At 39.6% G+C, this 12763-nt stretch overlaps 1 protein-coding gene and 1 long non-coding RNA gene across 3 annotated transcripts in view; one reads left to right on the top strand and one right to left on the bottom strand.

The window, feature by feature from the left end:
* Positions 1 to 12763, bottom strand: part of PLXNB2 (plexin B2) — a 362828-nt gene that overhangs the window by 97358 nt on the left and 252707 nt on the right. For both annotated transcript variants that reach the window (XM_043495909.1, XM_043495912.1), the window contains 2 exons: positions 2243 to 3348; positions 426 to 609 (listed from right to left, as the gene is read on the bottom strand). In XM_043495909.1, the coding sequence (XP_043351844.1) occupies positions 426 to 509 (84 nt within the window). In that variant the 5' untranslated portion in view covers positions 510 to 609; positions 2243 to 3348. The remainder of the gene's footprint in view (positions 1 to 425; positions 610 to 2242; positions 3349 to 12763) is intronic.
* The window catches only part of LOC122456505, a 35641-nt gene continuing 28359 nt past the window's right edge, over positions 5482 to 12763 (top strand). Inside the window, exons 1-2 of the long non-coding RNA XR_006275428.1 lie at positions 5482 to 5492; positions 6782 to 6790. This is a non-coding gene — a long non-coding RNA (uncharacterized LOC122456505). The remainder of the gene's footprint in view (positions 5493 to 6781; positions 6791 to 12763) is intronic.

Here is a 12763-nt window from a genome sequence, read left to right as displayed (position 1 = left end):
ATGGTAGGAAGAATTAAAAGGGATATTTTCCTGCTTTCATTTATTGGCAGGACTAGTTTATTCATTGTTTGTGTGTGTGTGCTGCAGGGAGGTTATAATTTGCAATTGTATGTTTAATTGTTAGAGAGCCTAGTGCTGTTTGTGTTTTCTAAGAGTTATTTTTTCTTCTTTTTTCCACTACTTTAAATGATGTCATGTGTAGTACTAAATAAAACGCACATTGGAGGAGCTGGAGAACTAATTCAGAAATAGCCTATTTACTCCTCTTTAAAATTGAAGAATGGGAAGAGCAGAAAGAATCTACACCTGAACATTCTGCTTTACCTTTTAAAAAGCTATTGTCTTTTAATAGAGAACCACTGCTACTGCCACAACTTGAAACATTTTAAACATGTTCCAGGTGTTTAAATGTTTGGAAACATTACCTTAAGAATTCTACCATCCGAGGTTCCTAAAAATGCCACCATATGCCCATTTTCCACTGTCACAGTAACTGCTGTTAGATTCATCCCCTCTTTCTGTAACAGCGGCTTCACAAAAATGCCATTTTTGCTTCCCAAAGGGTATGGTAAGTGTTCAGAACCACAAGGGAAATTTTTGCTTGGCACCCTAAGAATGAATTGAGATTTAGAATGATGTTAAATATTCAGATCAGTAACTCCTAAGTCAGAGCACAATGCAACACTATTATCACATATAACAGTACACAAGGATGATTAGTTGAGATTGTAGCTGTTTCTGTATCTTTTTGAAGGACAGGAAGAAAAGCAGAAGCATGGCTCTTCTCCTTAGGATAACAGCAAAGTAGATCGATAATTACAACTGGTCCAATACATCACTCTTTGTAGGAGCTGTTTCAGATTGAAAAAAAACCCAAATCAAACCTTTGTTTCTATTTCCTTAAGAAGTTATACAAAGATATTAAAAACTAACTGGTTTGTTCAATAAAATAAATAGGCTTTATGTATTTGTTGAACCAAAAATACCCACCATTTAAAAATGTGACTGACCTGCTCACATTATAACATGGTATATTTAAAACAGATTTTGGTTTGTCAAGTTAGTGCTGTTGGCAGAAGAGGTATAGTATAGCAGCTGCTGTGCAGCTTTCCCACATCATCCTGCCAATGCACTTAACCCTGACCTGGAGAGACTACCCTCTAGAAGAGGGATTTTTTTTCCTCTAAAAGAAAAGGAGTACTTGTGGCACCTTAGAGGACTAACAAATTTATTTGAGAATAAGCTTTTGTGAGCTACAGCTCACTTCATCGGATGCATTTGGTGGAAAAAAAAAAAAAAACTTTTTGCATCCGACGAAGTGAGCTGTAGCTCAAGAAAGCTTATGCTCTAATAAATTGTTAGTCTCTAAGGTGCCACAAGTACTGCTTTTCTTTTTGCGAATACAGACTAACACGGCTGCTACTCTGAAACCTGAAAGTAAAGGGGACCACCATTATATGGAAGTATTTTGGGCCAAAACGTGGTGGTCATGGCCTGGGGAGAAAAAATATGCAGACCTCCTTATGCTCAAAAATTAGAGTCCAGTTGAAAAACAACAATAAAAATGCTAGAGCACCCCGTTGCCCCCAAAAAACAAACAGTCTCAAGGTTTTTAAATAGCATTTGAAAATTCATAGATTTTAAGGCCAGATAGCATCACTATGATCATCTATATCTCATGCATTACACGCGGCTATGGAATTTCACCCAATAATTTCTACATCGGAGGGAATACTTCCCTACTGCATAAAATAACTTTGCTGAGCGCAATAGCTTGGACCTTTCAGGAAAACATCCAACATCAGTTTAAAGGCTCCAAGTGATAATGGCTTTACCACTTCTCCTTTGGTGAGAATGTCTAATTAGAATCATAGAATATCAGGGTTGGAAGGGACCTCAGGAGATCATCTAGTCCAACCCCCTGCTCAAAGCAGGACCAATCCCAATTTTTGCCCCAGATCCCTAAGTGGCCCCCTCAAGGATTGAACTCACAATCCTGAGTTAGCAGCGCCAATGCTCATAACCACTGAGCTATCCCTCCCCCTCCATAAAATCCTTTAAAAATTGCATCTCATTTCCAATCTGATTTTAATCACACGTCAACTTCCAGTCCCGTGATCTGATTATGCCTTGCCCGATATAGCAAACAGCTACATAGTATCAGATGCTTTATTAGATTTACTTGTATTTTATTTCCTATTACAGAAGTCTTAAGCAGAGCCTACAGTGAGGTTCACCTTACCTCTGTAATTAATCCACATGAAGCTTCTGATAAAAGGGTTTATCAAACATGTTTTGCATAGGTTTAGTGAGCATTCCTCCCGATATTCTTCCATCTTTTCATTGAGCTGTCTCAAGGAAAACATACCACATGGCTGATTTCAGAGAGCCATTGTCTTTGTTGAATTTGCTGAAGAGCGCAAGAAGCAACTTTGGTCACCTGATCCAACACTACTATTCTCCTGTACCCGGTTGGGCTATGCTCTCAGCCAACTTTTCTCCTGGGGTTGTGACATAGACAGAATGACAATGTCATAAGTGCCATCATCATCTTGACAGCCTAAGTCCATTTTCAAAGTAAGAATAGTAGTGAGCATCACCTTTGCACAGTACGTGCAATTAGTGTCGGTTATTAAGGGGCTGTTTCTCCTGCTGATTAAAGATAAAATAAACATATTTATCATGTTCAAAGACTGCCACAAACTGCTGCGGTTTGAGGAGTGATATACTGACTTAATACTGTAGAGTCTGTATAGGTTTCAAAAATGTCTTTTCCATCCTCACTGTAAAGCTGCCTAGTACTAATTATTATCCCATTATCATTTGGTCCATTCCCTTTTCCAACAAACAGCAGTCGTTTTTGTCCAGGGAGGTGATTAGTCCCACAGTTGACACAGTCTCATCGTTGCTTGCCACAAAGGACTTTTCCCCACTGCTATCACATAATAGGTTATTTTCAATGTTCTCCAGCTCCCTGATAGCACAGATTCCCTTAAAAAGGCTCCCACCACAATACTTTTTCTCTCTAGTTTATCCAGCAAAAGTAACTTGTTGAAATTGTCAGTCATTGTTGCTGAACTGCACTGATTTTCAATGGGAGGAGTGCACTTTTTGTTATCCATTTTTGGACCCGTTTCTACAGACATCTGTTTCTTCAAGTCTTTTGGTAAGTTGATGCAGGTAATTTACTGCTCCTAAATAGACAGTCCCGGTATCATCATTCACTGTAAGGTGGTTTAACTCTGTGGGACTTTCAAAATGCAGTTTCTTAACCTTGAATCCACAGCTGACACAAAAACAGCTCAAAATGCTTAATGTCCAGATCCATAAAGCCATTCTATGTAATACCTAAAAGGGAAGAGAGAAATGTAAAACATGAGGAAAATGAAGTTTAACCTAACTTTAGTAACCTTAGCTTTAAAAATATTGTTTTATAACCAAATAAATTCTGGGGTTTTCTGAAGCGTCTCAAATGAGGTCAATTGTCTTGTGGGAAGCGTGATGTGAGTTTGAATACGTCACATAGCTGGTAATCCAAGAATACCAAGAAGCCAGGATGTGGGTAGGGTGGGAGGAAGGAGAAGTGACACTGCTTTGGAAGGTTTATGTGCTCTAAGTCCTGTTTACTGGCTTGTGAACATAAGATAGGAACTTCAGATGGATGTTGTCTGGTGTGGGGTTTAATTTAGATCAAAATCTAAACAAACAAAACTTAAGAAAGTGTTATTAAACAGCAGAATTATGGAAGCTTTCTGAAAGTTTAAGTGCCAGCTAAAAATCATATGGCAACTTCTCTGAAAGTATAAAAAAAGATCAAACTTTTTACATACCAGTAACTCTAAATGCAGTATAACACAAAAGATTTCATGTTTTCCATTATATATTAGCAATGATTCCTTCTAGCTAAAATGTTCACACTGAAAGCTACTAGATTTTTATTGTTTTCTGTGAGGCCCTTCCAGATATTTGTTAGTTGAGAAGCTGGTGAGTTGGAGAAGGAAAGGAAAGAGAACTGGAATACCTACATTAATCCAACAGCAACAATCTCTGTCATGCAGGAAATCCTTGTAACGGATTGAAAATTATAGCAATCATGCTAAATTGCTTGGGAAAAAAACTATCCATTAGCTTCATTACTTTTCAGTAAAATAGATTGGTGTTTCAGCATACAGAAATTAGATCCGATGCATCCGATTGAAGTGAGCTGTAGCTCACGAAAGCTTATGCTCAAATAAATTTGTTAGTCTCTAAGGTGCCACAATACTCCTTTTCTTTTTGCGGATACAGACTAACAGGGCTGCTACTCTGAAACCAGAAATTAGATAGCTTCCTGTTACGTAGTTTGTGAGCCCTCTAGTGGTGCGCACTGTGTTCTAGGTTCTAGAAACCATCCAGACTTCTGGTATCTAAATAGTTAGGCTTTGCTTGTTGTGAACAGTTAACAGAGTTATTTGGGACCCATTCTGCCCATGTGATATTTTCATATTATTACTGTTGTCAAGATGCAACAAGTAGAATCCTCTTTTCAGAACTAGGCTTTTCAAGAGCTAGTTTATTCATTCCTAACTGCATGAAAAGCAAATGTCCTGTAGATACATCCAGCTTATCTTCCAATAACTTTGAAACTAGATATTTGTTACAGCAATTCCTAGGGGCAGTGCTCCTGGAAGCCAAAAGCCAAGCCACCTTTCTTACAATGATCTGCTGGGAGAGGGGACGTCTGAGGGTTGCGTGTGTCTTTTTTTTAGCCCCTCTTACTCTGTCTCTCCCTTCTTCCCCAGTCCACCTGCTATGCAACCTGTTCTTGCAACCCACTCCTGCCGTAACAATGACTTTGGAACCAGCTGTTTGTATGCACACTGGAACCTAGACATCAGCCTGTCTGTCTGCTCAATGAATTCAAGCACACTACAGCTACAATAGAGCCTGAGGTTGTTTCAGAGGACAGCCTATACTTCATTGCTTATCACAGCGCACAAATTCAGCAGGAGAGCAGAATGACAGATCACACTAAGGCAGTGTTGAAGCTCAGCACAGAGCAGGAAGGGGGTATGGATCTCTACAGCAGGTAGGAGGGACAGGGAAGTATTTTGGGACCCATAGAAGCTAATCATGGAGAATCGCTCTGGGTAAACTTGCGCCAACCTACATACAAAATGCCATCAACATAAAAAATCTGGTTTTAATTCACACCTCTATTATTAAAGTGCCAGTCTGTATATAATTTTTATTTGATTTAGCTTAAATGGCTTTAAAAAGGGTGAAAAAAAAGTAATTAAAGGCATTCTTAATCCAAAATGAGAGACTGTCCCAGACACAGTCTTGTACCAAAATAACAAAGCATGAATTAAAAAACTGATGTAGTAGTTGGTGACAGTTTGCAAAGACAAGTACTTAGTGCTCATATGTCAGCCCTTGCCCCCACCCCCTCTTGTTTAGCAGAGAGAGCAGAAAGCCAAACACAAGGAGGATAGTGTAAATCTGGAAGGGATGTATGGGGGACAGTGGCAGAGCAAATGGAAGTGTGAGGCAGTATTGTGAACCTCAAGCACTCAGAAATCAAGAATCAGGCCCCAGAAAGTCATACGTGTCTTTAAAATCATGACATTTTAAAAAAATATATCTGAATTCTTATATTTGCCTGCTTGTTTGCAAGCCCTTAGTGCTTACATTTTCAATCTTTTCTTCACAATCATGAGGGCAAGACACTAAAAATGAAATCTGACATTTTCACATAAATTAATGTCTCCAGAATAGAGCTTTAAGGAAACTACAAAATATCGTGATACTAACAAAACAGTAAGAGTTGGTAACTTTGTGTGGGTTGCTGTGGGTGAAGAGAAAAAGGGCATGATGAACCATGAAGTGGAATCTAACTTCAGATCTTGCTTGTTGGCCAATAACAAATCATTACCCCTATACTCATTGAGGGACTGATCCAAAACCCTTTGACTTCACTGAGCTTCGATCAGGACTTTCATGTGTTTAATGGAAGCCACTGTACTCGTAGGAGTGTCAGCTGGTGTGCAGAATAGGACTTAACTTTAAATTTTCCTGTAATTACTGATAGTCTTAACACTCAACTTTGTTTCTTTAAATAAAATATCAAATTTGAATAGTATAATTTGTCTCACCTATGTAAATTGCTTTTAGAATTCTCTTGAAACTTCTACTATTTGTGTTTTCAGAGCTAATTGCATTTGAACTTTTAAATAGAGCAGCTGATTGACTGAAATTATATTAATGCCCTCTGAGACCTAAGCTAGTGTGTGCTTTTAGCTATGACACTCAGGTTGGCTTCCCAAACATGGAACATTTTACAGACTTCCAAAGTTAAGTTATGGTGGTGGGGAAAGGAAAGCATGCATGCCCAGATATGTAGGTATAAGGGGGAAAAAAAAAATCACATGCAGACAAAAATCTGGCAAACAAATATGAACCAGTAACTCTTCTTTTGAAAGTTAATTGTCTAGTGCCTGCCTGATGGGGAAAGGACTTGGAAAACTATAAGGGATCTCAAGTCAAATCGGAAACATCTGAGGCTGTGATAAGAATCGGTCACCAGAAAAAAGAGAAATAATTTAAAACAAAAAAGTAATCTAACAGGGGAATGCCTTGTGGGAGGGTGCAAGCCACATGAAGTGCTAAAGCAGAGTAAGGAACTGAAAAAAAAGAACCATATCCCTGTGCCAAAACAGAAGTTAAAGTTGGCAGCAATAGCAAATGCTATGGTGGGAGGTAAAAGGAAATTGCCTGAATCATCATTTGCACCGAAGAGCAGAACCTAAAAGTCAACATCCAGTCTGCAGAAACCTTCAAGCTGGGAGGAAGAACTCTCCCCGAGACAATAACTGTTTACTGTGCCCAAGACTCACATTGGCATTTGAATATCCACTAATTCTAATCTCTCTTTATATTCTCTGTATTTTCATGGTTCTAGGCATAGACAAGGATGTAGTGGGGAGTACTGCTTTCCTTAAGTAGAATGATTGTCTTTTTAGACCTAGTTTAGTTCAAAATAATAAAAAAGGATAGAATGAAAGAGACTAACCCCAATCCTATTTTCCAAAATTCCGTCATGGGCCAAACCAAGTAGCTAACTAAATGAGACAGCAGAAGAGGCAGTGTCAGCTTGCCTCTTGATAACAGGGTGACCTCATATACCAGAACAACCAGAAAGGTCCCAGAATTGTACCGCATTCCTGATGAATGCAGATTTTGATGCATGCCACAAAGTGTAATGAAACCTTGTGCTCCTTTACAGCTCTATTACTCTCTCTCCAGATGTCGGAACAGCTCTGTTCTATCTTATTTGGAGAAGACTCCTCTCCCCTTATGTCCACACCATTCCCCAGGAATTTAGTGTTCCAATACAAACAAGCCGTCTTCCCTCCCATATTTTAGTGATGGAACAGCACAAGCCATAGCATGTCATCCACTTTAAAATATGGTGACCTTGTTTGTGCCATTTCTTATCTGCAATGAGCTATGCTTACTCTGCTATAAATTATAGCTAAAATAATAATCATATCTAATTCTATATTTAGCATTTAAGGACAAATCTTAGGACACAGTGAATGCAGATAAACTCAGACTCATTTGTTTATTCCTGTCCCACTGGAAAGGCAATGTATATAAAATGATACTGCCCCTCAAGCTTAGCAACGGGAGCCAAGATGTGACTTTATTTACTGGATATCCCTTAAGGAAAACTGGTAGCAATTTCTTATGCCAGTCTAGGGTAAATTCTGCCCTCAGTTAACACCCACGTAAATCCATTTATGTCAATGGATTTGCAGAGGTATAACTTAGAGAAGAACTTATCCCTTTAAGAGCTAGATATTTATTGAATTGAAATGTAGGTATTAGAAAGGGAATTGTTTAGAAATACCCATCACTGCTCTTATCTCTCTATACGGTGCTCGTTAGGGGCTGTCACCCTAACGATACAGACACCATACTTCCAAGCATGGGGCTATGCCTCATCAAGAGGAAGTATGGCCTTGTTCTCATTCTCTGGCCTGGGATTTAGGAGCTTTGGGTTCAAATCCCAGTCTCTCACAGATGTCCTGAATGACAACTTTCTGTCTCTGTGTAACCACGGGGAGGGATGGGGGGTAAATACTTGTTGTCTCCCACCTTTGTCAGTCTTGTCTATTAGAATGTAAGCTCTTCGGGGCAGGGAATGTCTCTTACTGTGTATGTATGTTCAGCACCTCGCACAACTGGGCTCCAATATCAGTTGGGGCCCACATATGTTTGGATATAAATATCAGGATAACGATAGCTATTATCTGTATTAGGAAGGATCGCTATGCTTGAGAAAATTCAAGTCTTATTAGAAATCATTAAAGAGTTTTTTCCAAAGCAGTTCAGCTAAATTCTATAAATTAAAAGTTCAGAGTAGCAGCCGTGTTAGTCTGTATTCGCAAAAAGAAAGGAGTACTTGTGGCATCTTAGAGACTAACAAATTTATTAGAGCATAAGCTTCGTGAGCTACAGCTCACTTCATTGGATGCATAAATTAAAGTTTCCAGTTAAATTAACCAAAATAACGTGCACATGGCATAAAGCTTTTTTTTTTTGGCATTCATATTTTTTTTCCCAAAGCAGTAGGGCTAGATTATCTCAGACATCCATACAGCTTAACATTCCATCTTATATTCACTGGCTTCGTTTTTTCCCCCTTCCAAGAAACAGTAAACAAATATTAAATTATGCCATGGAAAACATCCAAAAGTAAGTCGCCGTGCACTTCTAAAAGTTTAGTTCTGATCAGTCCCCTGGGATTATTCACATGCTGAAAAATTAGACGTGTTTAAATTCCTTGTTGAATCAGATCCTACTTGTTTTGGCCCAAAGACATGCCATAAGTATAACTTATTTAGCGCCTGATCCTGGGTGGGTGATGAACACCCAGAACTCTTACTGAGTTCAGGGAACACAGCATTACACAGAATGGGGGCCAACTGGAGGCTAAATACAGCACTTTAATAATAATTATTATTATATTTATTATTATTAAACATTGCCTTTTCACCCTCAAATTCCTGCCTGTCATTGTCTCTTCCCTCTTGCCAATATTATTAAAATCCTCTTCTGCCCAATTTGTCAGTCAGAATTAACTGAATTGCAAAACTGCTTTATTTTCTAAACCGTCTCCCCCATAACACACACCATGCACAACTACTCTTACTCATTTAAAATTCACTTAATCCATTTCTTTTAAAGGGGGAAAACTGATGGCAGCAATAAATTATAAAATAAAAACCATTCACAAAGCACTTTACATACATTGTTTAAAGACCCAAACTTGAAAAAAAAAAGTGTGTGTGTGTGTGTGTGTGTGTGCGAGAGAGAATATATTCAACCCCACCAGTTGCCAGCAATGCTTGCAGACAAGGGCGTGTTGTGATATTAGCAGGCAAATTATTTAAAGATAAGGTAACTGTTCATAAACACTCGTTGCCATTTACAAAGCAACACATGAGATCCCAGAAGTCACCTGTAGTGAGGGCAGTACAGTACTTGGGAAGCCACACTGTTACTAAGATAAAGCTGTTTTTCAAAACAGCAAGGCTAACCCCCCCCCCCTTACATTGGAATCAATTTTAATGATCTGAGTACATAATTATATGCTTTATTAAGAAAGACCAAAAAACTAAAAGTATCAGTCCAGTCCTCAATAGACGAACATTAGAGCTTCTATAATCCATAGTCAAATACTGATTTTCAGTCTTAATGCTTCTCTTGTAATTATCCCAAAGAACAAGTCTAGCAGCATTTATTTAGAGTGATGCCTATAGGGTGTCTTGCAAACTTTTCCTTCTACCTTACCCAATATCCTTTCAGAAAGAAAAAGGAGTACTTGTGGCACCTTAGAGACTAACAAATTTATTTGAACATAAGCTGTTCGTGGAACTACAGTTCACTTCATCGGATGCATCCGATGAAGCTTATGCACAATAATAATAAATAAATAAATAACACCATCCTAGCCACTATGGATGTAGAAGCCCTCTACACCAACATTCCCACACAAGATGGACTACAAACCGTCAGGAACAATATCCCCGATAATGTCACGGCTAATGTGGTGGCTGAACTTTGTGACTTTGTCCTCACCCATAACTATTTCACATTTGGGCAACGTATACCTTCAAATCAGCGGCACTGCGATGGGTACCCGCATGGCCCCACAGTATGCTAACAGTTTTATGGCTGCTTAGAACAACGCTTCCTCAGCTCTCATCTCCTAATGCCCTCTACCTACTTGCACTACATTGATGAAATCTTCATCATCTGACCCATGGAAAAGGAAGCCCTTGAGGAATTCCACCAGGATTTCAACAATTTCCATCCCACCATCAATCTCAGCCTGGAACAGTCCACAAAAGAGATCCACTTCCTGGACACTACGGTGCTAATAGCGATGGTCCACATAAACACCACCCTACATCGGAAACCTACTGACCGCTATTCCTACCTACATGCCTCTAGCTTTCATCCAGATCATACACACGATCCATTGTCTACAGCCAAGCTCTACGATATAACCCCATTGGCTCCAACCCCTCAGACGAGACAACACCTACAAGATCTCTATCATGCATTCTTACAACTACAATACCCACCTGCTGAAGTGAAGAAACAGATTGACAGAGCCAGAAGAGTACCCAGAAGTCACCTACTACAGGACAGGCCCACAAAGAAAATAACAGAACGCCACTAGCCATCATCTTCAGCCCCCAACTAAAACCTCTCCACGCATCATCAAGGATCTACAACCTATCCTGAAGGACGACCCATCACTCCTCACAGATCTTGGGAGACAGGCCAGTCCTTGCTTACAGACAGCCCCCCACCTGAGCAAATACTCACCACCAACCACACCCCACACAACAGAAACCACTAACCCAGAAACCTATCCTTGCAACAAAGCCGTTGCCACTCTGTCCACATATCTATTCAGGGGACACCATCATAGGGCCTAATCACATCAGCCACACTATCAGAGGCTCGTTCACCTGCGCATCTACCAATGTGATATATGCCATCATGTGCCAGCAATGCCCCTCTGACATGTACATAGGTCAAACTGGACAGTCTCTACGTAAAAGAATAAATGGACACAAATCAGACGTCAAGATTATAACATTCAAAAACCAGTCGGAGAACACATCAATCCCTCCGGTCACTCGATTACAGACCTGAGGGTGGCTATCCTTCAACAAAAAAAACTTCAAAACAGACTCCAACGAGAGACTGCTGAATTGGAATTAATTTGTAAACTGGATACAATTAACTTAGGCTTGAATAGAGATTGGGAATGGATGAGTCATTACACAAAGTAAAACTATTTCCCCATGGTATTTCTCCCCCCCACTGTTCCTCCGATATTCTTGTTAACTGCTGGAAATAGCCTACCTTGCTTGTCACCATGAAAGGTTTTCCTCCTTTCCCCCGCCCTGCTGGTGATGGCTCATCTTAAGTGATCACTCCTCCTTACAGTGTGTATGAATAAAACCCATTGTTTCATGTTCTCTGTGTGTGTATATAAATCTCCCCACTCTATTTTCCACCAAATGCATCCGATGAAGTGAGCTGTAGCTCACGAAAGCTTATGCTCAAATAAATTGTTAATTTATTTGTTACTCTAAGGTGGCCACAAGTACTCCTTTTCTTTTGCAAAATTTACTTGCAGGTTTTCTTTCAAGAGGAAGGTTTGCAAACCTGGGCTGATGTGGTTTGGGGTACACCATACAAAAGTTATGGTTTCCTGTCCAGAAACCAGACAAACCTCATAAATGTTCACGCGAATTTAATTTTGAGTTTGGGGGGCTTTCTGAATCTGAAACTGTGTGGGGAAGGTCTAGAGACATGAATCCAGGAAGCTCAGATTTTGGGGGAATGGGGAAGAGAAAATGAGGTTACCAAGTTTCTCTTGTTCTATCTTTGAGGAACATCATTCATTTAGTCGCAAAGTTACTTAGGTTCCACACAAAATCTGGCATTCTTGCACTTTTAATTGTTGTAAATTATTTACAATCAGAAATGAGAAGCATGAAGCTGAAGTTATCATCAGATCATTAGATTAAATGAATCAGTCGCACAGCAAGTTTTCTACATGAATAATTCTGTGGTATCCATGTTTCGGGCCTTTGTAGAAAGCCATCTAGAAAGTTTTTATGGATGGGACGGGGGGGGGGGGCGGGGGAAGAGGAGGCAGCTACCTAACCTACAAGGTCTATAGTCTCAAACTGCGTATATATTTCCCACAAGTTCAGAAGAAGGGTGATTTGGACACTGAAGCTAGTCACGCTTTCTTAGAAAACTAAACAGTTATGTTTCTGGATTTTCACAAAACATTTTCACAATAATGTCCAAGAAAAAAAAACAAAACACAACATAAAAACAACAACAGGGAATTTCATCCATTTCCCATAGCTCCGGCAACTACTCCAAGCAGTACTCTCATACACAAAGGCACCAGTCAGATACAAGACAGTGTTAATTACCAGTCACAAATGAATTTGTGCTTAAAAAGTATTTGGTTGTCTGAACATAAAGAGATTAAAGTTTTCTTAAGACTTTGTCATCCAGGCATTAACAGCAGCAGCGTGAGCGGACGGGTGCACATGAGTTATGAGAAAAGGCTGAAGGAACCGGCTTTATTAGTCTGCAGAAGAGAGAGTGAGGGGGATTTGATAGCAGCCTCAACTACCTGAAGGGGGGTCCCAAAGAGGATGGAGCTCAGCTGTTC

Source organism: Dermochelys coriacea, chromosome 1, assembly GCF_009764565.3.
Source record: "Dermochelys coriacea isolate rDerCor1 chromosome 1, rDerCor1.pri.v4, whole genome shotgun sequence".
Lineage (NCBI taxonomy): Eukaryota > Metazoa > Chordata > Testudines > Dermochelyidae > Dermochelys > Dermochelys coriacea.
This window is presented reverse-complemented; position numbering and strand designations above follow the sequence as displayed.